General features: G+C 43.1%; 1 protein-coding gene across 9 annotated transcripts in view; it reads left to right on the top strand.

Moving 5' to 3' along the window:
• The first annotated feature begins 949 nt into the window (after positions 1-949).
• The window catches only part of PTBP2 (polypyrimidine tract binding protein 2), a 36208-nt gene continuing 12711 nt past the window's right edge, over positions 950-24446 (top strand). For 4 of the 9 annotated variants that reach the window (XM_036342291.1, XM_036342290.1, XM_036342289.1 and 1 more), the window contains exons 1-8: positions 950-1077; positions 1988-2018; positions 13399-13474; positions 18414-18586; positions 19731-19874; positions 21568-21732; positions 21820-21930; positions 24063-24258. In XM_036342291.1, the coding sequence (XP_036198184.1) occupies positions 1070-1077; positions 1988-2018; positions 13399-13474; positions 18414-18586; positions 19731-19874; positions 21568-21732; positions 21820-21930; positions 24063-24258 (904 nt within the window). In that variant the 5' untranslated portion in view covers positions 950-1069. Of the gene's footprint in view, positions 1078-1987; positions 2019-6316; positions 6452-13398; positions 13475-18413; positions 18587-19730; positions 19875-21567; positions 21733-21819; positions 21931-24062; positions 24259-24446 lie in introns of those variants that run through there. The other 5 variants (XM_036342288.1, XM_036342292.1, XM_036342294.1 and 2 more) reach the window with 5 other exon arrangements.

Genomic DNA, 24446 nt, shown 5'->3' with positions numbered 1-24446 from the left:
GGACAAGAAGCTCTTTAAGGTCTATCCAACACAAAATAATATAACTCAATGGATGATACAGAAACTACCACTTAGTACAGTGAAATTCCAACTGGTAGAGGGTTAGGAGGTGTGTGTGAAGCGGGTATATGGGGAGGCACTGGGGAGAGAGAGGGAACCTTTCTCACTTCTCAGGACGAGACGTGCATTTGGGCCAGCGGCGAGGCTGGGGGTGAAGGTGGGTGGGAGGAAAAGTCCTGGCCGAGCAGTCCCCACTGAGCAAGTTCCCCAAAGTGGCCGCCTTTTCAAACTTGTTTGCGTCGCTGATAAAAATACGTCCCAGGAAAATGTCCACTATGCCGTCAACATTACGGTGGAGACCGAGGCAGAGAGAGAGAGAGGAGGGGGTTGAGCGGGTGTGGCCCCGTCCTGGTCCTTCTGTGTAAGCGCTCAGGACTCAGGGAGCAGCCCGCCCCAGGCTGGGTCCTTCCCGCTCGGCACCCAAGGCCCACCTCTCTCTCTCCCACCCAGGCTGCCGGGACCATGTCCTCCAGGTGCCCCTAACCCTCCACCCGCGGGGCGGGAACCAGGTGCCCCCGGGGCGTGGACAACAGGTGTCCCGAGGGAGCGGCCCGTGGGTGTGATGAGCTCCACTGGCTCCTCCTGGGCGGGGGTCCCAGGTGCTGTGCAGGGGGCGGGAGGGTCTGCGAGTGCAGCGGGCGAGGGGCCCGGCTCCCAGGTCGGTTCCGCGGGCTGGCAGGAAGGGCGGCGCCTGGGGACCAGGCACCGAGGGGCGGAGGGTGAGGCGCACGGATCAGAGCTCCGGTCCCAGAGTCGCGGCCCCGCCCGCAGGTGCCGCAGCCCCGCCCCCGTGCCCCAGAGGCCCGCCCCCGCGCCCCAGAGGCCCCGCCCCCCGCGCCCCAGAGGCCCCGCCCCCCGCGCAGGCTTCGGCTTTTTCCGCCGCTCGGCCCCGCGCGCCCCGCCGCCTCGGCCATTTCCGTCGCGCGCCGGCCGCCATTTTGTCGCCGCTCGTGTGTGTCTGCTGGTGCGCGGCTCGGTCCCCGGGAGCGAGGCTTTGTCCGGTTCGGCAATGGACGGGTAGGTGACGGGCCGAACCGGGCCGGGGGCCGGGGGTGGTCGCCCGGCGGCCCGGCGGGTCCCGTCAGAGCCACCCGGCTGCCCCTCGCGGGCCGGCCGCCGTCCCCGCCGCCCCCTCGCACACACCCCCCGTCGCCGGGCCGCTTGGGGGACCGGGCGCGACGGGCCGGCACCGGGTCCCGGCGGCGGCGGCTCCGGGGTGGCGGGGACAGCGCCGGGCGCGGCGAGGCGCCGCGGGGCCTGGGCGGCCCTGTCCCAGGAGCCGCCGCCGCCGGGACCCGGCCGGGGACCGCGCGGGGCCGGCGAGGCCGGGGTCCGGGGAGGCCCGAGTCCATGTCCCCGCGGTCTGGCCGCCTGCTCCGCCCGCCCCGGTGCGGGGAACGGGGACCGGGGGGCGGGAGCTGCGGGGCGGGGGAGGGGCGGCCGTGTCACCGCCTTTGTTGTCGCCGGGCCGGTGGGAGCGGGCGGGCGGCCGTTAGCGGGCCCGGGACACGCGGGGCGGGCGCCGGGCCCTGAGCGACCCGTTTGCGGGAGAACAAAACCGGCCCGAAAGCCCGAGCCGCCTCCCCTCCCCGCGCCCCTCCCCCGCCCCGGGGACCAACCGGCGGCCGGGCGCCCGCGGCCGCGTGGGGGCGGGGCGAGGACTCGGTCTCCCCGCCATGCCCGGCGCCCCCGGCGGCCGCGGCCGGTGGCCCCGCGCGGGAGGAGCGCGCCTCCGGGAGGACCGGGCCCGGCCTGAAGTTGGAGGCGGCGCGGCCGGGGGTGGGGGCCCGGCCCGGGGCGTCTCGCCTGTGCAGTCACTTCCGGGCACAAGTGGACCAGGATCCGAGGGACCCCCTCCCGTGCTGCGGGGGGCGGGGGGCCTGGAAAGTTCCTGCCGGCCTGACGCTGTTCTCTCCTCTCTGCACAGGATCGTCACGGATGTCACGGTCGGCGTGAAGGTAGGGCTGCAGGGAGGACGGGCGCGGGCGGGGGGCGTGAGCATGGCGGGGGTCACGCTGTCCGAGCTTTGGGGGATCCCAGGGGGGACGGCGGGGGGGCACGCTGTCCGAGCTTTGGGGGACCCCGGGGGGTCGGCGGGTGGGCACGCTCACCGAGCTTTGGGGGACCTCGGGGGGGGGGGTCGGCGGGTGGGCACGCTCACCGAGCTTTGGGGGACCCCGGGGGGGGGTCGGCGGGTGGGCACGCTCACCGAGCTTTGGGGGACCCCGGGGGGGGGTCGGCGGGTGGGCACGCTCACCGAGCTTTGGGGGACCCCGGGGGGGGGGTCGGCGGGTGGGCACGCTCACCGAGCTTTGGGGGACCCCGGGGGGGGGGTCGGCGGGTGGGCACGCTCACCGAGCTTTGGGGGACCCGCTCGGGTTTGGGCGTGGGACCCTGTGGTTCCGCACCTGCATAGACAACAATCAGATGTTTAAAAGGAGGGGCGCAGGGGGTTCGCGAAATTAAAGATGCTTCCAGGCACGGCGTCTGGGGAAGAGGAAATGATACCCCACCTTTCGGAGGGGAAATTAGGGCTTTAAATGGCCGGAGTAAGTGAGTTAACCGGAATCATCATTTTATTAATCTAAGGTTTTTCTTTAACTCTTCTCCTGTCTTATGCAGAGAAGATAGTTTTGCCAATAATCAGCCACATTTGAAATCGGTTCCCCTGAGCCTTAAAAAGGAAAGAAACTTGTTGACAGGATTAGCTTCCAGCTTGAGTCAGAGGTCAGGGCCGGCTGCGTGGCGACTGGGATTCCTCAGGCAGGTTTTGTCCAGGAAAAGTGCTCCTTCTTTAAGCCCTGGTTCTGCTGGCGAGGCCTTTCATTTCCGTTAACTCCCGCACATTTTAACATCACGATTGAGGTCATTTTTTGTTTGCCAGCCTGTCTGCCCGTGAGGGCAGGGTCCTTGTCTGGTATCTTTTCCAAGCCTAGGTCAGCGGGTCCTCAGATACGGTTTGGGGCAGAATTGGTCTCGTTACACGCTAACTGTAGCCAGAGACTTGCTGGGTGCAGGGACATCCCCCTCGGGTGAGTGAGTGCCCAGTGCAGGGAGGCTGACTGCTCACAGTATTTCTTAGAATTTTAAAGTTTCGTCCATAACAGCGTGGTGGTCCTCAGAATACTTCTGGAGATACCTTACGTTTTCTTGCTTATTTTCTGTCTTCTGCCTTATAGTGAACTCTTTTCCATGTTTTAATGTTTAGGCTTTTTTGTTAAGTTCAGATGGTGTACATTGGGGGTGAAGTAATGAGCTTTTTTTTTGCAGGGAAGGCATATTATTTGGCAATGATATTTCCTAAGTTGGGATAGAGGAGGCTTTAAAATGGAGAACAGCTCAGGAGTGCAAGTTGTAGATCCTATAGCTACCATCCAAACTGGAAGTGAATTTTGTAAGAGAATAAATGATACAAGTCTGAATTGTCCAATACTCATGGACAGGAGAGAGAACTAGACAAGACCCAGAGTGAGAGGCAGGGAGAAGTGAGGCTGGGAAGAGAAGAGGATGTCCAGATAAGATTTATTGGTTACACCAGTTTTCTGTTTTTGTAGTAGTTTGAGGGCAAAATATTAGAAAGTGATATAAAAATAATTGCTAATGTTTCCCCCCATTGTGAATATAAAAGTTTGAATACCGAAAGTTATACTTTATATGATTTTCTAGGATAGTGGTTAAGAACTTTTGCTTTAGCATCAGACCTCTATACAAGTAATTAAACTTCCATAAATTTTTTACAAAATAAAAGTAATGTGCATGGTTTAAAAATGTTCAGTGTGCACAATATTTCTCACTGATTTCCAATCCTATTTCTTGGGTGTAAGTAATTATGTTAAAATATTTCTGGTACATTTTTTCCCTGCAATTATCTATATAAAAGCCAAGGGACAGGAACGCTGGAATGACCAGACCGATCAGAACAACTGGTTACTATGACGTGTGCTGCGGCTGGCCAATCAGCCCAATCCAGGGGTGGCCCTATCCAGGGCTGGCCTGCCCCCGATCTCCCCCTCCCCCTGATCAGGGGCAGGGCCTGCCAACCTCCTGCATCCCCTCCAACAGGTGGGATAGGCCCCCCCCACCAGTGCAAGAATTCGTGCACCAGGCCTCTAGTTTATATATTACCGCACATGAGAACATCCTTGTTTACACAAATGGATTCATGTCATGTGTGCTGGCCAACATCTTGCCTTGCCTTAAATAGCTTTATTGAGATATTTGATATAAGATACATATTTAAAGTACATGTGTTTTGACATATGTATGCACCTATGACACCATTACTATAATCAAGACAATGAACATTCACCACCCCCCCAGAGTATCATTTTGTAACCCCTCCCATCTGTCTTTCTCTCCCCAAGCAACCACTGATCTGCGTTCTCTCACTATGATTTGTGTGCATTTTTTAGAATTTTAAATAAATGGGATTGTACAGTATGTACCCTTTGTTGGTGTGGCTTATTCCACTCAGCATAATTATTTTCAGACTCACTCATGTATCAGTAGTTGATTCCTTCATATTGCTTAGCAATATTGCATTGTGTGGGTATACAGCAGTGTGTTTTATTCTTTCAACTCCTGTCAGTGTTTGGCATGCTTCCAGTTTGGGGCTGTTATAAAGCTGCTCTGAACATTCCTGTGCAAGGCTTAGTGGGACATGTGCTTACATTTCTCTCGGGGAAATGCCTGTGGTGGGAACTGCCGGAACATAGGCAGAGGCATAGCTAAGTTTTTAAGAAACTGCAAACTATTTTCCAAAGTGGTCGTACCTTTTACATTGCTACCAGCCGTGTAGGAGATGTCCAGGCATCCACATTCTCCCCACTGCCTGCTATTGTCTGTCCGTTGATGACAGACATTCCAGTGGTTGGGAAGTGATCATCTCCATCTCTCTGTCAGTTTGTAATTGGATCTGGAGACTCAGATTCTTTTTGTATTTTGTAAGTGGTGTGTTTTTCTGTTAGAAGACGTGATATCTGATTTTTGTTTTTCATCCACACGTGGGTGATATTATTCCCAGAAATATTTCCTGTAATAACTTTTTCTTCACCTTTTTCGTGGCCTGCATAGTCTGCTCAATAAACATCTGCTCATCAATATTCTTAAAGGATATCTACAAAGACTTGGCTTAAAGTTTACTTAAGACTTATATAGTAGAAATACAATATTAAAATTTAACAGAAATTGGAATTGTTGATGGTGGGTGGGGATGTTTTTCAGTGGAGGTTTTGTCAAGCAGGCAATTTGAAATTGAACGGGCTAGGGTGTGGCCTCTATAACACTGAACAGATAACATCCGAGTTCTAGTTTTTACAGATTTTTAAATGGGCAAAGTAGGACCTACCCCAAAAGTTACTTTGAAGATTAGATAGAATAATCCATAAAAGATTCGGCATGGAATGGCACTTAAGTGCTCAAGTGATGAGGATGTTTGTTGTTATAGTTCTTTAATCTGTAAGTCTGATTTGGAAGGAGCACTTTAATGCAAGTCAGATATGGCCAGTAGGAGAGCCTGGAGTCCAGGTTAAAAATAGTTGGTGAGGCCCTGGTCAGGTTGCTCAGTTGGAGTGTTGTCCATGCACCAAAAGGTGGCAGGTGAGATGCCCGGTTGGGCACATACGGGAGGCATCTAGTTGATGTCTCTCTCTCTCTACCTTCCTCTCTCTCTCAAATCAATTTTAAGCAAATGGTAAAAGCTCAGACCTTTAAAAAATATAGTGGGTCGGATAGTACTAAAGATAATTCGTGAACTAAAAAATAGAAATTACTCAGAATTTGGTACAGAGCACTAAAGAGATGAAAATAGAAAGGTTAAAAGATAGGGAGGAAAGGCAGATAAATTCTAACAAATATTTAGAGTTCCAGAAAGAGACATTAAAGATTGCGGAGAAGCAAAATTTGAAAAAGCCAAAGACTGATAATATTCCAAAATTGATGAGTTACATGAATTCTTAGATTTAGGAGGCACAAGGAAATCGGCACATCACAATAAAAAAGCAAAACACCAAAGACACTGAGAAGATCTGTAACGCAGCCTGAGAAAAATTAGATTCCCTAAGAAGAAATAAGACAAAATGCTTCTTCAGCAAGATGGGCATCCAAAAGATAGTGGAAATCATAGTGTCTTCAAAGTGTTGAGTGAAAATAACTATCCCCCTGTTATCACATAGTCAGCTAAATTACCCTTAAGAGCAAAAATAATGACCTTTTCAAAAATACTCCCCTTTCTCCTCACCCCCGCCCCCCAAAAAAGAAAGACAATTGAGGACATTGATAACAGACCCACTGAAAATTCCAGAGGTTGTACTTCAGAAAGAAGACCGATGACTCCAGATGGAGATCTGCGGTAGAAGGAGTGAGGCTAACCAAGAAGTCAGTAAGCCTGAGGGTAAATTTAATTAATGTATAAGAAAGTAATAGCAACAATTGATTGGGAGTTTAAAAAATAGAAGTAAAAATACTAAATTATGACACCACAGAAAGCATGGCAGAGTTGTTTTGAGCTGTGTTGTCTGCTGGGGTAGCCACTAATGTGGTTACTGAGCACTCCACATGCCTAGTCTAAATTGATCTCTAATTACAAAGTACACACGGACTTGGGAGACTTAGTATTAAAAATGTAACGGCTGGTTATTACATTTTGAAAATGAAGTGTGTTTTAATAAACATTGCCTGTATAATGATTCAAAATGTGTATATATTTTGGGGGACACTCTAGTTCTATTTTACATGGTTAAACAATACATATATGCTGTCATGCTGTGTCTTCTGTAATTTGCTCTTCTTCAATAATTGTTTATTAATCTAAGTTTATATGTAGCTCTAATTCATTTTCCTTGTCATAAGGTATTTGATTATATGATTACCTAGTTGACAAATACAAAATTGTTTCTTATTTTTTCCTGTTACAAATTGCTGTTGTGAGCATTCTTGTGCATATTTCAGTACAGTATATGTCAAGACTAGAGTTTTCTAAAAGTAGAATTGCCGGATTGATTATAGGTTGTGTTTATTTTCAAGTTGATTGGATATTGGCAGGTTGCTTTCCTAAGTGGTTGTGCTAATTTATACTGCATTAGCAGTGCATGAGAATTCATGTTTCTACACATCCTCTCTGATAAATTGGCATTATTGGACTTCTTAATGGTGTGTGCATGTTGTATGTGTGTATGGTACCTTGTTTTATTTTGAATTCCCTGAGTATCAATGATATATTTTCTTATTTAGCTATTCATGTTACTTCTCTGTTAAATGCCTGTTCATATTGTCTTCATTTTCTTTTTAATGTCATTTTTTTTCTTACTGATTCCTAGGAGTTTTTATATATTGTGGATATTAAAGTTTTGTTATACTTGCTATAATCTTTAGCAATAAGTTTTTTAACTTTTAGAGTTCAGTTTTTCTTTTTAAATTGATATATAATTGATAATGAATGAGATATAATTGATAACGATTTGACATAAGTATATACATAAATGATGAGTAGAAAAGTTCATTGTAAACATCTGTCCCCACACATAGCTATTAACTGTAGTCACCATGCTGTACACTGCATCCCTAGAACTCATCTTAGTTTATTAAAATGTCTTTCTTGTGTTTATTTTGTTAAATAAATAAATCTATTTATCTCATAGCTGCAAGCTTGCGTCTTTTGACCACCTCACCCATTTTGCCCTTCCCTCCACACTCCGTCTTTGGCCACCACCAGTCTGTTCTCTGTTGCTGTGAGGTTTCTTTTTGTTTGTTTCTTCTTTTTTTTAGTGTTTACATATAAGTGAGATCATACAGTATATTTGTCTTCCTGTTACTTTGCTTAACATACTGTCCTCAAAGCCCATGTATGTTGTTACAGCAGAATGACTTCTTTTTATGGCTGAGTAGTATTTCGTGGTGTGCGTCTGTACCTCACATTTTCTTCATCCACTCACCTGTCAAAGGACGTGTGTAGGTTGTTCCCATATGTGGCTATTAATGCTGCAGTGAACGTGAGGCGCAGGATCTTTTTTGAGATAGCATAGTCATTTCACTTCCTTCGGAGAGCTACCCAGACATGGGATTACTGGATCATATAATTGTACTTAAAAATTATTTTTGAGCAACTACCACATTGTTTTTCATAGTGACTACACCAAATTACGTTCCCTTCTACAAGGGTTCTCTTTGCATCCTCACCAACACTTGTTATTTTTTTCCCTTTTGATAGGTCATTCTAACAGGTGATAGCTCATTATGGTTTTGATTGGCATTTCTGTAATGATCAGAGATGTTGAGCGCCTTTCATGTACCTGTTGGCCATCGTGTGCCTTCTTTGTAAAATGTCTATTCAGTTCCTCTGGTTATTTCTGGGCTCTCTTCTGTTCCAGTGATTTATGTGTTTGTTTTTATGCTAAAGGCTCAGATGATGGTTAGCAATTTTTAGCAGTATTCTTAAATTAAGGTATGTGCATTGTATTTTTAGACAGTGCTAGTGCACACTTAGTAGACTGTAGTATGGTCTAAATAACTTTTATTTGCACTAGGAACCAAAAAATCTGTGTGACTCATTTTATTGCCACACTACTTTATTGCGATGGTCTGGAACAGAACCACAGTGTCTCTGAGGGATGCCTGTGTTATCACATTGAATCCCAAGCACTGTGATGTTGATGTCATCCTTATTATACCAATGAGAAAGCTAAGGCTGAGAATAGTTCAGTAGTTTACCAGTCACAGAGGAGGTGGAAGCTGGACTACAGAGCCCTTACTTTTTTTATCTACCTAATGCCATACTTGTCATAAAAATAGCTATTAATCTATCACATCAACAGACTGTAAAAAAGAAAGACCTCATGGTTGGATCACTAGAAGGAGAAGAAGCATTTGACAGAGCCGAACACCCATTTATGATAAAAACTCACAGTAAACGAGGAGTAGAGGGGAATTTCCTCAACTTGATAAAGGACATCAAAAAAGTTATAGCTAAGCTCATACTTAGAAACTCAAGTTTTGTCACTAAGATCATATACATGGCAAGGATGTGCCTTCTCACCACTGGTTTTCAACATCCTGGAAGTCCTTGCCAATGCAATAAGGCAGTGGCCAGCAAACTGCGGCTCTTTGGCCCCTTGAGTGTGGCTCTTCCACAAAATACCACGTGCGGGCGCACACATACAGTGCGATTGAAACTTCGTGGCCCATGCGCGGAAGTCGGTATTTTGTGGAAGAGCCACACTCAAGGGGCCAAAGAGCCACATGTGGCTCGTGAGCCGCAGTTTGCCGACCACTGCTGAATAAGGCAATAAAAAGAAGTAACTAGTATGCATATTGAGAAGAAAGGTATAAAACTGTCATTCACAGATGACTTGAGAAACTATAGAAAATTTGAAATCTCCTCAAACTAATAAACAATTATTGCAAGGTTGCAGGATATAAAATTAATATGCAAAGGCCAATCGCTGTCCTGCATATCAACAATGAACAAGTTCAATTTGAAATTAAAAACAAAATACCATTTACATTAGTCTCAAAATATTGAAATACTTTTAAGGTATAAATCTAACAAGATACACATAGAAGAACTGCAGAACTGATGCATGAAACCAAAGAATCAAGTAAATGGATAAGTATTCCATGTTCATGGATAGGAAGACTCAGTATTGTTGAGATGTCAGTTCTTCCCAGCTTGATCTATACATTTCATAAAAATTCCAACCATTTATTTTGTGGATAACAAAGTGATTCTAAAGTTTATGTGGAGGCAAAAGGCCCAGCATAGCCAGCACAGTATTGAAGGAAAACACAGTTGGAGGACTGATGCTGCCCAGCTTACTCTGAAGCTACAGGAATGGAGACAGTGTGGTTTGGATTAAAGATTGGACAATAGATCAAATGGGACAGAACGGAGAGCCCAGAATAGAGCCCCCATCAGTACCGTCCGCCTATCTCTGACAGTGGAGCGCAAAGACAGTCTCTTCAGCAAACGGTGGTGGAACAACGACATCACATGCAAAACAGTGCAAATACACACACACATTACACCCGTCATAAGAATTGACTCAAAATGTATCTTGGACCTAAATGTAAAACACAATATTAGAAAACTCTTACAAGATAACATAGGAGAAAGTCTAGATGACCTTGGTGGTAATTAATGATACCTTTTAGATACAACACCAAAGACACAATCCATGAAGAGATCATTGAGAAGTTGGGTTTCATTAAAATAAAAAAGTTCTGTTATGTGAAAGACAGTATCAAGAGAATTAGAAGATGAGCCAGACTCGGAGAGATCCAAAATATAAAAACAACAACTCTTAAACTCAATAAGAAAACAACCTGTTTTTGAAATGGGCCAAAGACCTTAACAGACACCTCAGCAAAGAAGACATACAGACGGCAAATAAGCATATGTAAAGACATTCCTTATTATGTCATCAGGGAGTGTAAACTGTAAAGCAACAATGTGATACGCTACACAGCCTGTCAGAACAGCCAAACTGTGGATCCCTGGCACCATAAATGCTGGTGAGATGGGAGCAACAGGAATGCACATACATCCCCAGTGGGAACGGAAGATGGTTCCGCCACTGCAAAACAGTCTGGCAGTTCTTACAAAACTAAACAAACTTTTACCATGTGTCCATCAATCACGCTCCTTGGTATTAACCCAAAGGAGTTGAAAACTTAGACGTGAAATCTGCATATGGCTGCTTATAACAGCTTTGTTCATAATTGCCAAAAACTTGAAGGAATCAAGAAGCCCCTCAGTAAGTGAATGGACAAATAAATAGGTGCATCCAGACAATGGAATATTTTTCAGCATTAAAACAAAATGAACTGCCAAGCCATCAAAAAGGTACGGGGAATCAGCGGTTCTCAACCTGTGGGTCGCAACCCCTTTGGTGGTCGACCGACCCTTTCACAGGGGTCGCCTAAGACCATCCTGCATATCAGATATTTACATTACGATTCATAACAGCAACATTACAGTTATGAAGTAGCAACGAAAATAATTTTATGGTTGGGTCACAACATGAGGAACTGTATTTAAAGGGCCAGAAGGTTGAGAACCACTGCCTTAAGTGCCTATTACTAAGTGGAAGAAATCAATTTGAGAAGGCTACATAGTATGTGATTCCAACCATATGACTTTCTGAGACAATAAAAAGGTAAGTGATGGCCAGGGGTTGGAGGTGGGATATATAAGCAGAGCCCAGGTTTTTATGGGAGCCCATTTGCTGTGGACTTTGAGTAATTGTGATGTTTCATGTAGGTTCATCTTCATAATAAACCACTCAAGTAGAGGGTATTGTAATAGAGGAAGCTGTGCATGTGTGGAGTTAGGGGTTTTATGGGAAACCTGTTCCTTTCCATTTCATTGTAAACCTAAAACTTCTAAAAAAAAGAAAACTAGTGAACATTTAACATGGAGGTTGTTCAATTTGAGCATGCATCAGAAGCACTTGGAGGGCTCGCTGGAACTCCGGGTCCCACCTCCGTTTTCATTCGGTAGGTCCAGGGTGGACGTGAGAGCATGGATTGCGGACACGGTTCCAGGTCTAATTATTGTCTAGGGGCCACACTTGGAGTCTAGATGACCTTGGTTATGATGATACTTGAGGTGTCTGCTTGTGTTCATCATTTCCATCATATAAAACGATGCCATGTTGACTCTTCCATACCTTGATGAGAAATTATAATGATGTGTAAATGGTGTTAACCAGGCTCAAGATAATGCTTTCATTTTTGTTATGCTGTTATTTCTCTGAGCTTGTAAAGCAATTAGGGAGATGATTATTTCTTTACCATTTTGATATTTGTTATTATGCAGCTTTTTATGAGTTTGGACACAAATTAGCATAAAGTTTGTGGTTAATTTGTATTGTTTTGGATTTTCTGAAATGCTTTAATATGTCCTTCATACCTTTTTTTTCATTTTGATAGTTGCATTGAACTTCTTTGTACTCATGGTTTAAATCATTTTCTGTTGATTTAGTGATTTGAAATAATAATACCCATGTATGTGAATATATACCTACTTAAAATGGGCAAAACAGTTGGTTTAGCTATTTTAATGTTAATCTATTCACATATTTTTTATAAATGCACATTTTTAAAATAGCTAAATCAACATGGTTTCTTTGAACAAGTGCATTTCTGAGAACATGTGAATTTATAACCTTTTCTCTAAAGCAAGCATGTCAAACTCAAAGGCTAACACAGGCCAAATAAACAAGGTTTAAGTTGATGTGGGCCGCAAAAAAACAAAAGCTTCAATTTTCGTAGAAATGTAGGTTTATTTTGATAGAGACATGCTAAATACAAATGGCTGAAATAAATGAGTAATCGTTAACATGAAATAATAGAACAGTTTAATAAAAATTAATATTTTTTTCTTGAACATTAACTTAGCAGACACTGAATAACTGCACAAATTAATAAGCATCATGCAAATAATCCTATTTTTCTCGTTCTCCAAAAGTGAAATATTTCCTGTTGGGCACACCAAACAAGACAGTCCAAGACTAATGACGTGGCCATCGGCTGCTAAAATATTCGCTGCTGGTATTATTGGGGAGAAATGGTGCGCCTGCGAGTAAGGCGTGTAAGGGAAATGAATGCAACACGATTCTAGTAATCAGTCATTAGTGAACGTTGTAGTTCATTATTAATTATGTATAACAGGGTATTATAAAAGTTAAGTTACAAAATTTTTATTAAAACGTTTCTCATATACCGTTACATTGGCTGGTCTGCAAAAATATTTGTTGTGGGTCACGAGTTTGACATGCTTGCTCTAAACGATTTGAAGACATGACTCAGTTTCTGCTTATATAGGCAGAAATAAATTTCTCATTCTGTGGATTTTGCTTTCGGTGTTTTAGCTACTGAAATATATGCATAATTAATTTTAATAATGATGATGAGCTGTCCAACTCTACAGGATGAAGTTCTCATTTTCTAAAGACCTGAGTTGTTCTGGGTGAATAAAGTGCTGTGGGGTCGGAGGATTCATAGAGTATTTGTGGGAAAGTCCAGCTTGCTGTAGCAGCAGGTGGTTTAAAAGAAATTGGCGTAGTTCTCCAAAGCTTTTGATTAGGGAACCAGTCATTTTTCCTAATGTCTTTGGACTTGGATGAAAGGGAGAAAAAGAAACTCTGGCTTTGTGGGAAGGGAAGCAAGATCCTTACTTGAGTCAAGTTTTTATTTTAGGGACTAAAGGTTTTGACTGTTCCCCATAGTGTTAGCACCTGACACTTTGTTAGTGGCTATTTGAAGAGTTAAAGATACGTGAAGAAATTTCAGATTAATATTTCTAAATGTAAAGATGTCTTATGTTGCTTTTTGTTTTTATAGAGAGGATCTGACGAACTACTCTCAGGTAGTGTTCTCAGTAGTCCAAACTCTAATATGAGCAGCATGGTGGTTACAGGTAAGTCTTAACTCTCTTTAACAGTCATTTTTGCCATTTTATAGAGCAGGATATTAAAACTAAAATTTAGTCTGTTTTTATCAGAATAGACTTTTTAAATGCTTTCTGTTGACATTTTAGATGACATTTTATTAGGGTATATATATGTGTCAAGTGAGGAAATCTGAAGATGTTGACTTCTGAGGGCAGGTAACTGATTGCTTTTTTAAATCACAAAAATCTTATATATTTTTTGTTCATGTTACAAGTTTCCTAATTCTCACCCTTTCTATACTTCTGTTTTTAGCTTTTGTGTCTTGTGTGTCATAAAGTATTTTTAATTCTCTAGTTCATAAAGCCCAAACTATAGATAAAACCCAAAATTTCAACTACATAGTTGTATTTATTCTATGCTTTCAACTTTTTTTCTTTGCTGTAACAATATTTTAATTCTTTGAATTGATGTTTGTTATGTTATCTACTTGGAAATTTAAAATAATTTATTTACTTTTATAGTTAGGATTTAAAAAATTGTATATGTCTGAAACAGCACTGTTGGCTTTTGTCTGTAAACAAATGTAGACTACTTTTTAGACCTTAGTTTTATGGCTGAGACCAAAATTTTAATCTGATGATGATGGTGATTGATTTAGTTTGCCTATAACCCTACATTTTAACATTTTTTACTGAAGACCAAAGTTCCTTTTTTCTAAAACTTTCCTGAATTGTTTGAGGAATTAAATGTGTTGGCAGTAAAAGGATTGTGAAAGACTGGACACATATTGATTTCCTTCAGGTAGTGGTTGCTTGTAATATACAGGCAGGCCTGATTTTATTGCACTTCATAGATGTTACATTTTTTTACAAATTGAAGGCAAGACCCTACACCAGCAAAAGAAATTGTGAGCTACCTATACGATTCTTGCCTTACTGCGATTATCTCTGAGGTTGGCCTGTACCTCAGTGCACACAAACACATTCCTGACCACTTAGTTAATAAGTAAAAATTACAATTAAGTATTTACCCAATATAGTCCTAGTGTTGTGAATCTGAATTTGTCCACACAAAAAACCTTTTCTGTTTATATGGTACTAGAGGCCCGGTGCACGAAATTTGTGTACTCTTCGGGGATGGGGGGAGTCCTCTCAGTCTGGATTGAGAGAGGGCACAGGCGAGACCGAGGGACCCCACCAGTGCACGATCGGGGCTGGGGAGGGATGCGGGAGGTTGGCTAGTGGGGAGGGACCGCAGGAGGGCTCCAGCCTGTCTCACTCAGTCCCGATCGGCCAGACCACAGCAACAAGCTAACCTCTGGTCAGAGCATGATAGGCCATAAATGTTGACATAAAGTAATTCTCAATAAGTTTCAAATATTTGAAAGCTCATATAGTACCTGATTATAGTGGAATTTAATAGAAATTAAAAACATTAAGAAATCTAGGAAGTTACCAAATATTTATAAATTTACACATTTCTAAGAACACATGAATCAAAGAAGTTATAAAGGCATATTTCTGACTGAATGAAAATGAAAACATGATGTACCAAAATTTGTTGGATGCAGCCCAAGAAGTGCACAGGGCGAAAAAATAGGTCTATACCTCTTAATAGATACCTGTGTACCTATATTAGAAAAGAACCATATTAGGGGAAAAAAAGGTTTACAGTTTTTTTTTTCAAGAAATGGAAGAAAGCATAAATTGCCAATATTGGGAATGAACGTGAAGATGTTACTGCAGATCCCACACAGTGGAGAAGGAACAGATTTTAAACATTGGTAATGCCAATAAACAAGTTAGATGAGGCAAATTCCTTTAAAGTCTAATTTACCAAAACTGACATAACCTGCCATTTCATAATAAGTATAGATCAGTGGTTGTCAAACTGCGGCTTGGCAACCGCGGCTCGCGAGCCACATGCGGCTCTTTGGCCCCTTGAGTGTGGCTCTTCCACAAAATACCGATTTCTGCGCATGGGCCATGAAGTTTCAATCGCACTGTATGTGCGCGCCGGCATGTGGTATTTTGTGGAAGAGCCACACTCAAGGGGCCAAAGAGCCGCATGTGGCTGCGAGCTGAGGTTTGCTGACCACGGGTATAGATTAATTCTGTTATCATAACTGAATTTTTAATCTTTCCACGGAAGCATAGGTGGCTTCACTGTTGAACTTTATGAACTTCAAAGTAGAAATAATCATCTTAAATATACTTCTTTAGAAAATAGAGGGGCTACCCCCTAATTAACTTTATGAAGCTACTGTAACTGACAATACCTAACAGACGGGAATCAAGACTTCATACTAATGCAACAATGTGAGTGAATATCAGTAAACATTATAGGAAGCAAAAGGAGCCAGACAGAAAAGAGTACATATTGTATGATTCCTTTTCTGTAAAGGCAAAGAACATAATTAATTTTTAGTAAAGAAACCTAAACAATAGTTGCCTATGGGTAGTGGGGATAACAGAAAGGAAGAACAGGGGATTTTCTGTGGTGATGGGCATATTCTATATCAATTAACAAAGTTGTAAAACAAATTCAAAATTTATTGGAAATAGACTACCTCTGGGAACTGGCAGCTACTCATAGTTTTGTCTTCTGGAATGTAATGTAGGCGGAGGGCTGACAGCGGGTCCTTGTAGGCAGTGGGCTAGATACAGGAGCCGATCTGTCATAAAGTACTAAGGAGCTTGGACTTGACCCGATTTACATTTTAGAAAAGATTTTTGTTCCATTTGCTATTTTGTAGGTGGGGATAGAGGAGCTGACTGCTGTACTGTACATAGGGAAGACACTTAAAAACTACACTACTCTAGAGATGTGAGGGTCTCAGAATATGGAGGAAACTGTATAAAGAAATCGGAACATCTGAGTTATTGGGAAGTACACTGGTTTGGGAGAGATACATATTAATGTTAGAATCACTGGGTCAGTGGGTGATAGAGCCCCATTAACAAAGGAATGAAGTGGAAAAGGAGATTGGTTTTTGGTTGAAAAGAAAGAATAATCTGTACTCTTCTTTTAAATTATGCCAAGGAATGATACTTAATGCACTTTCTAAAGCAGCGGTTGCCGACCACTGGTGGTCCGTGAGGTCTGAGGGATTGGCGACCACTGCTATAAAGAATGAGCCCATCTCTCGTGATGGAGTGAATCCCTGAAAGCCTGTTCAACATGAGAAAATCACATGCACATTTCCCTGGAGTTCAGGAAAACTAACTTCCTTTACCTCTATGCACAGAGAACATCAAACTTTAAGATCTTTTTTTTCTAACATAGAAAGATGAGCGTCTGTATGTTCTAACAGGCCCAAATTTGAATACTGTTGCTTTTAAGAACTTAAACCTTTAAAAGCTAGTGATTATGCTCGCCTGGAAAAATACACCATTGTTCAGCTGTCTCACCAGCACTGCACAGACAGGATTGTAGGGAGCCAGCCCTCTATGGTTAGCAGATGCAGCGCAGGCTTTCATTCTTACGTTTCAGCTTGAACAGGATGTTTCTCCTGACTCCCGTTACTATAGATTCTGTTTCCAACGTGTCTATCTCAACAGCCTTTCTCTGTCCGGAAGCTTTTCTACTGATTTCTTTACGTCGTCGGAAAATAAAATAATTTTAGAAGTGAGAAAAGTTAATGTTAACTCATTTTGTAACAAATTAGTTTTTTCAGAAATAAAAGTGAGACATTTCAAAATACAGCTAGCTCCAGCTAGTCCTGGAATTGGATTTTATTGAGAGACATTTGTAACTATTTGGTTGTTGGGCAGAGGCTTGACAGTTGTCAAATTGCCCTCTCTTGAGTCATTTCTTCAGGCTGTGGAAGTGGAATATTCCTTTCAGTTGGGGAGACATATTTCTGCCAGTGCTGCATGTTGTTATTTCATAATAGCAGGATTTGTTACTGTTAAAAGTGTGACGTTTGGCCTTATTCTGAAACTGAAATCATCTCTAATTCTAGTACATGTTACTCAGAACTCTGAGATTTTTATTTTAATTTTTATATGCAGACAACTTTGATGTCATTTCTTTTTATAATGCTTAAAGTGTCCAGTACATGGTGTCACAGTTTGAATGTTTGTGGGGGGTTCTAGGCAACATGTCCTCTTCCATAGAGAGGCCACGGGAGCCTGCCTTCCTCTGACTTAGCCTTCTGTGTTTTCCGCCTCGTGCATCAGGCACTCAGACAGCTAGGCTGTGCACCTACTTGGAAATGCAAGTGACAGCAGATTTTACAGTAAACCTAGTAAAATGTGTACTGGCTGTTGGAGTTAACGAAAGAGCTAGCAGGATAACGGAAGTACGTCTGTCTGTTATATATCTTCGCTTCTGGTTAACTCTTTAGGATTTCTGTTTTCCCGTACAGGAATGTAGAGTGTGAGCATTCATTTTTCTTAGCTCAGTGATAAGGTAGTCACGTCCATGAGTGATGTATAGTATATAGATGTTGACAGCGATAAGATATTGAGGGAGATCAGGTGGTAATAATAAGTTAGCAGAGGCTCATGGGAGGTAAGCACCATATGGACTGACTACATAATTATTTTTACAGCATTGCTTTCTTTGATCCCTCTGTGGAATATGATATTTCCCAAATTGAACAATTTATAATTTTCAGGTGAAATTACATTTTTCCTAATATCTGCCAACTCAAATTTTTACATTTTAAAAAATTTCTGTTAGTCTGTAATATAATTAAATTATAAAATAATTATGTTCTTTAGCCATTGGACAATCTGTTTATGAGCTTACATTATCACTATTTTTTACATATACTGTTTAGAAACATTTACCTAGTAGCAATCTTAATTAATTGGTAGAAGGGGTCCCAGTTTTTGAATTTTTAGGAATTATTCCAGTATACTCTGCTGTGTTTTTAGGTACTTTTATAAACATTGCTTTGTATTTTTTTAATGCAGATAAGGAAAATTAATATGAAGACTATTGTCTAATGTCTTTCAGCCAATGGTAATGACAGTAAAAAGTTTAAAGGAGAAGATAAAATGGATGGGGCTCCTTCTCGTGTTCTTCATATTCGAAAACTGCCTGGTGAGGTGACAGAAACCGAGGTCATTGCTCTAGGCTTACCTTTTGGGAAGGTGACCAACATCCTTATGCTGAAAGGGAAAAACCAGGTACGCCTTTCAGAACCTACAGCTGGTCGCCCAACTAGTCAGCAGGTGTGTGCCAGCCTTGCTCCTAAGCGAGGAAGGGCAGAGGGCGGAGCAGAAGCATGGCTCTTCCTGGTGGTGGTGCTCAGGGAACTCATGCCCGGGGCGAAAGGAGCACCTGGCCTGCACTCTGAGGCAGATGGAGCACTCGCTGCAGTGAGATTGTGGAAACACAGGCGGAGCACTTGCTTGTATCTCTGCCCTTTGTAATGTCGGCAGTAAGGGGCACTAGTCGCATGTTGGCTTTAAGCTTATTCCCTGGAAATACCTACCTGGTAGCATTAGAAGAAAATAGTCATTAATCCTAGATATTCTTCACTGAGTAGACGTGCCCGTTGCAGAAGGGTCCAGGTATATTAAAAATCGTTTTGTTTTAAAATTCTAATACCATTTAGAAGCGCTTATGAAATTTAACATTCCCTTAAATATTAATGCTACTACTAATAAGCTGACATTTAATTTTTAACTTTCTTTTGTCTCTTAAATCATACTGCTTTAAAAATGACTTTGAGATCTCTTTTATTCTCTAGGTTAGGAGTGGTAAAATTCTGATTCTAGAAAAAACTTAGCTTTATTTTTCTCTAGTTTTTATTTCATTTTATATTTTTTGTTTATCCTCACTCGAGGATATTTTTCCACTGATTTTTAGGGAGAGCGGGAGAGACAGACAGAAACATCAATGTGAGAGACACGTCTATTGGTTGCCTCCTGCACGTGCCCCGACCGGGGCCCGGGCTGGGGGGGGGGAGTCTCCAACCAAGATACATGCACTTGACTGGAATCGAACCCGGAAGGAACCCTTTGGTCCGCAGGTCGACGCTCTATCCACTGAGCCAGACCGGTTAGGGCTTCTCTAGCGTTTATTGGGGAAGTACATTTGTGAAGTTGGGAAATCAGGTGGAAGGCGGAAGTACCGTGTGCACAGAGTTTTGTGTGCCTAACCTTCAGAAGAGGATTTCCACTTCTGCTTATGAGAGCAGCTAAAGTCACTGGAAAGGTTATATTCTAGTTACTGACTTTTCCTATTAGCTGAATAGATTAGACAGATATTAAATCTTATTTGAATTTAATTCATAGCATGAAATATTTTTTGCATTTAAATGTTTAGGCATTTTTGGAACTAGCAACAGAGGAGGCTGCTGTTACTATGGTGAATTACTATTCTGCTGTGACCCCTCACCTTCGCAACCAGCCCATTTACATCCAGTACTCGAACCACAAGGAGCTGAAGACAGACAACACACTGAACCAAGTGAGTGTGTGTAGGCACATGAAGGAAATGGCCGACAGCATAGTAGGAACCGCATATTAACAGAAAATACAGTTTTAACCATTCTGAAGCTGTTTCCATGGGCATCTTGTTATTTTTATGACATTTTCTTGCAGTATGTTCTTAAATATTATGTTTATTTACAAAAAAGGTATGTTGATCTCTTCATATTTTAAATTAGTACTGTGTAAATTAGTTAAATAGTATTTTTTCAATGTTTTTAAGGACCTGGTCAGAATATTCTTTTTCTTGTTACAAGTTAAAATTTTATATAGAAACTGTTTATGTGGTAGGACTGCTAGCTATTTACACAACTCTACTGCTTGGATTTTATCAGTTAAATGCCTTTGGTTGTTTGACTTTTTATAATTTGTATTTCAGTTAGTCTCTTTAGCTAACACATTAGGTTCACTTAATCCGCATTTTAAAGCTATATATGATCCTTGGTTATGTAGTATTTCAGTGAAATGGACATTTCTCTCCCTCAGCTTTATTGAGATGTAATTGACATATAACAGCGTGATTTGATACACGTGTATATTGTGCAGTGATTACCACCATAGTGTAGCTAACATCTCATGGAAAAAAAGGAACACTCTATGAATTTGTATTTCATCTTTGCAAAGCGGCCATGCTAATCACTCTATTCTGATTTTAGTTTATGTACCTCCAAAGCTGGCACTGACTCTTGTCTGTTCTCTTAATGTTTTCTTTTGTGTTCTCCTTTTCCTCATCACTGTTCCCTTCTATATGCCTACTCATCTGCCAGTACAGCTTTTTAAACGGGAAGCAATGTAGAGTATTTCATTGTTACATTTAACAATTATTTCCTTAATAATGATTTTTTGACCCCAGATAAGGTAGAAAGAAATTCTCTTATCAGTGAATCTGTCATAGTAATAATAGGAATAGCATAATGGTTGTAGTAAAGGTAGTCATTTTGGAGCATTTAACATATGATTTAGTTGACAGATTTCCAAAAAATACTGTACTTCAGTTCTGTGTATATATATATATATTTTCACATTTTAAAATCTCAGAAATCAAGATGTTTGTTACAGTATTCAGTGTCATGGTTTATTGGCAATGTCTTATTAACCAAACATAAAATAATAGTGTATTAAATACCATAACATTATATGGGAAATGTCTTTCATATTTTATCTTGAAGTATTCCTAAAAATCTAATGGTTTTAAACTAAAGTGCACAACAGTTTTCTAAAAACTTTGATGTCAGATGTTACACTAGTATGAAAAAAGACTTAAATTGTATTGTGAATATTCTTATTTAAGATTGTATTAGAAATAAGACTATGGAAAATCTTTTGGATAGTAGAGTAATCCTTTTTCAGGTCTGCCATTTGCCTTTTTATAGAGTGAATACTGTTAGATTGAAATGTCATTGTTCGCTAACACTTCCATCTTAATGTTCTTTGGGAGGAAATGACATTGCCTCTCTTGGCTTGTTCAGCATTGGTCCCAATGCTAGATGATTATTTTGAAGTAAATGCTAGACTATTTGAATTAACACAGTGCCTGGCGCAAAAGGCTCATTTGAGTGTTAAATTTTATTTATATGTATTTTAGAAAAGAAATGAGCTAATAGTGTAACATGTAGCAAAATGTTAGTGAAAATACTGTGTGTGCTTGCAAAGTCCTGGTCTTCGCCTTGCAGCGTGCCCAAGCTGTGCTCCAGGCCGTGACGGCCGTGCAGACAGCAAACACGCCTCTCAGCGGCACCGCCGTGAGCGAGAGCGCCGTGACCCCCGCCCAGAGCCCGGTGCTCAGAATCATCATCGACAACATGTACTACCCCGTGACCCTGGACGTGCTTCACCAGGTACGTGTGTCTGAATCTGCATGTCAGCCAGTAGATGGGAGAAGTCATAAGATAGTAGATAATGTTTTCCTTTTGATGTTTTACCAGATATTTACTAAGTTTGGTGCTGTATTGAAGATAATCACATTTACAAAAAATAACCAGTTTCAAGCTCTCCTCCAATATGGCGATCCAGTAAATGCTCAACAAGCAAAACTAGTAAGTGTAGAGCTGTTTTGAGATGTGATCTTTTTCCTAGGCAGATACACACTTGCACGTATAGCCCTGCTAATGCTGAAGTAGCTCAGCTGCGCTGTGCATGCAGCCTTACGGTGGCGCAGACTGGCGTCTGTGGGGTGATGTTGGGTCCCACGTCTGCTGTGTTCTCTGCTGCATTCGTAGAAGTGGCACTGATGTGGGTTCTGGGACTTGCTCCTCCTGCCACAGCTCTCGTCCGCCTCAGCCATCCGTGTGCATCCCAGTGTATACAGAGGTGGCTCTAACCTTGGGCATTAGTTGCTGTGCTTCCATGCTTGTTAAACACTAGAGGTCACATAAAGTTAGCAGGCAAGGAACCGGGGTTGGGAAGAGACTCCGATAATTTTTCAGGTGAGAAGGAGATGAAAGCCTCTCTCTTGAGCACGAATCCGTGTAGCAGGCAGTGTACCTTCCGGTTTGGGGGGAGAGCGCAGTGTTCTGTGAGCCATCTTTGGGTTGGGAGCCCCGTACGCTGGGTTTGGTTGGTTGGGGGTTTTTGAAAACTGCGCACACTGCTGGTAAATGCACCATTTTGCTGTCTAAGAGAATAACGACTCAGAAAAAGAGATGCCTGGTGGAGGGGGTGAGGCAGGTCGGGGCAGGGCACTGCGGCCGTCGCCCAAGTCTCCGCCGAGGCTGCTGTGCTGCAGGACAGTCTTGAATCAAAACCGTGCGTCCCGTGGGGAGCCGCAGGAGCAGAGGCACGCTCTCCTCGGGCCTGGTTTGCCTGTGCAGCACAGCACGCCCTGACACTGACAGGACGCTGGCCGACAGCTCTGGATGGGTGCCTGCCCTCTCAGATGTGGTTAGAATCCGTGTGGGTGCGCGCGCATGTGTGGGTAGCCCCTTTAAGTGGGTTTTCACCAGTATTGTATTGAAATGGGTGAACGTGTTGAATTAGTTTTTAGGTTAGTTTAAGCTTCGTAAATATATTCACATAAACTCAATCTTGTATATGAAGGGAAGAGGCATCCTCTTCAGAGTGGGAGTCGTTGAGTGAATGACAAACCTTGTGTACTTAAGTAGCCATCGAGCTGTCCATAACAGGACACTCCTGGCTCTTCCTACGTCTGCTTCACTCCTTTCCTTAGTCAACCACATGGCAATCAAAATAGTCAGACTGAGGGAATTAAAATTCTTTCCCCATCCAGCATGTGGGAAAGTGTGGGTTTACTATTAAAATACTATAGTTCTGGGTTTACACACCTGCTGGGTCTCAGTCCATGTAAACACCAGCCCTGATCTGTCAGAAGAACTGTGCTTTCACTTGCAGTGAGTTAGAGGAGCTGAGCGCAGCCCTCAGTTCTGAACAGTTGTTTGTACAGGGAAGTTTGCTTTCACGAAGAGTCACGGTCACTCCTTGTCCCAGGCTGGTGTCCAGCGGGGCTGGCCTGAGACTGACGAGGTGCAGGATGAGCACAGTCAGGGCAGCAGCCTGGTCCTGGGCCCCCTGTCCCCGAGCCCTCTCCTCCAAGGGGCCACCGCTGCACGCCTGTTAGAGCGGTCAGGTGACCGGCGCGACGGCGGGCAGGCCTCCAGCTGTGCAGCCACACTCCTCCGCACGCCTTGGGCACGCCGCGGGATTTGCTGGGTCCACAGGCTGTTCTGATGCAGGTTGCGCACCTCAAGGAAGGGAACGTGTTTTGCCCATTTATGGGACTTGCCAGATGCATCACAGTGACAGTTACTTGGATTGAGCCCTTCAGTGTGGCACCAGCAGAAGTGACCTCATAAAACCAAAGCACTGCCGCCCGCAGAAAGTGTGGGTGTCACACGGGCATCGTGGCTGCAGGCCATTGGGGCACTGCTCTGGCAGGACTGTTTGTGACCCTTGTTAATTTTTGCAGATTTTTAAAATTAGAAGTATTTGTACATGTGCTTAACTGGTTGTATTTTAGATTTAAGTGGCACCTTCTCTTTCAAGAAGATAGTACTTGTGAACCTAGTTCCTGTGCAGCTGGGATAGTAAGGACAGAAGGAAGGTGCTTGATCCCCTCCTGGTCGCTTCCATGCAGGCCGTCAGTGTTTTGTCAGCCTCCCTTTTGCTCATTGTCACTCCTTAACATGGCTCATGTGCTGTCTTACTCTTACAGGCCCTAGACGGTCAGAACATTTATAACGCTTGCTGTACTCTAAGGATTGATTTTTCCAAACTTGTGAATTTGAATGTAAAATACAACAATGACAAAAGTAGGGATTATACTCGACCTGACCTCCCGTCTGGGGATGGACAGCCTGCCCTGGACCCAGCTATTGCCGCAGCGTTTGCCAAGGAGACATCCCTCTTAGGTATGATTTCATTGTCTATACCATTGTCCCCCGTTTGCCAAGGCTTTGAAAGTGCCTGTTGAACTCCAGTAAGTACAGTGAGGCCCCCACCCCCATTCTCTCCCCCCCCGCCCCAGTTAAGAATTTAACAAATTGTGTTACATTTTACTTTTCTTGGGCGAGAAGCCATATGAATACTGTGGGGAAAA

This window comes from Myotis myotis, unplaced genomic scaffold (assembly GCF_014108235.1).
Source record: "Myotis myotis isolate mMyoMyo1 unplaced genomic scaffold, mMyoMyo1.p scaffold_m19_p_18, whole genome shotgun sequence".
Taxonomy (NCBI): Eukaryota; Metazoa; Chordata; class Mammalia; order Chiroptera; family Vespertilionidae; genus Myotis; species Myotis myotis.
Note: the sequence above shows the minus strand (reverse complement) of the source record. Positions and strands in the feature narration are given on the sequence as shown.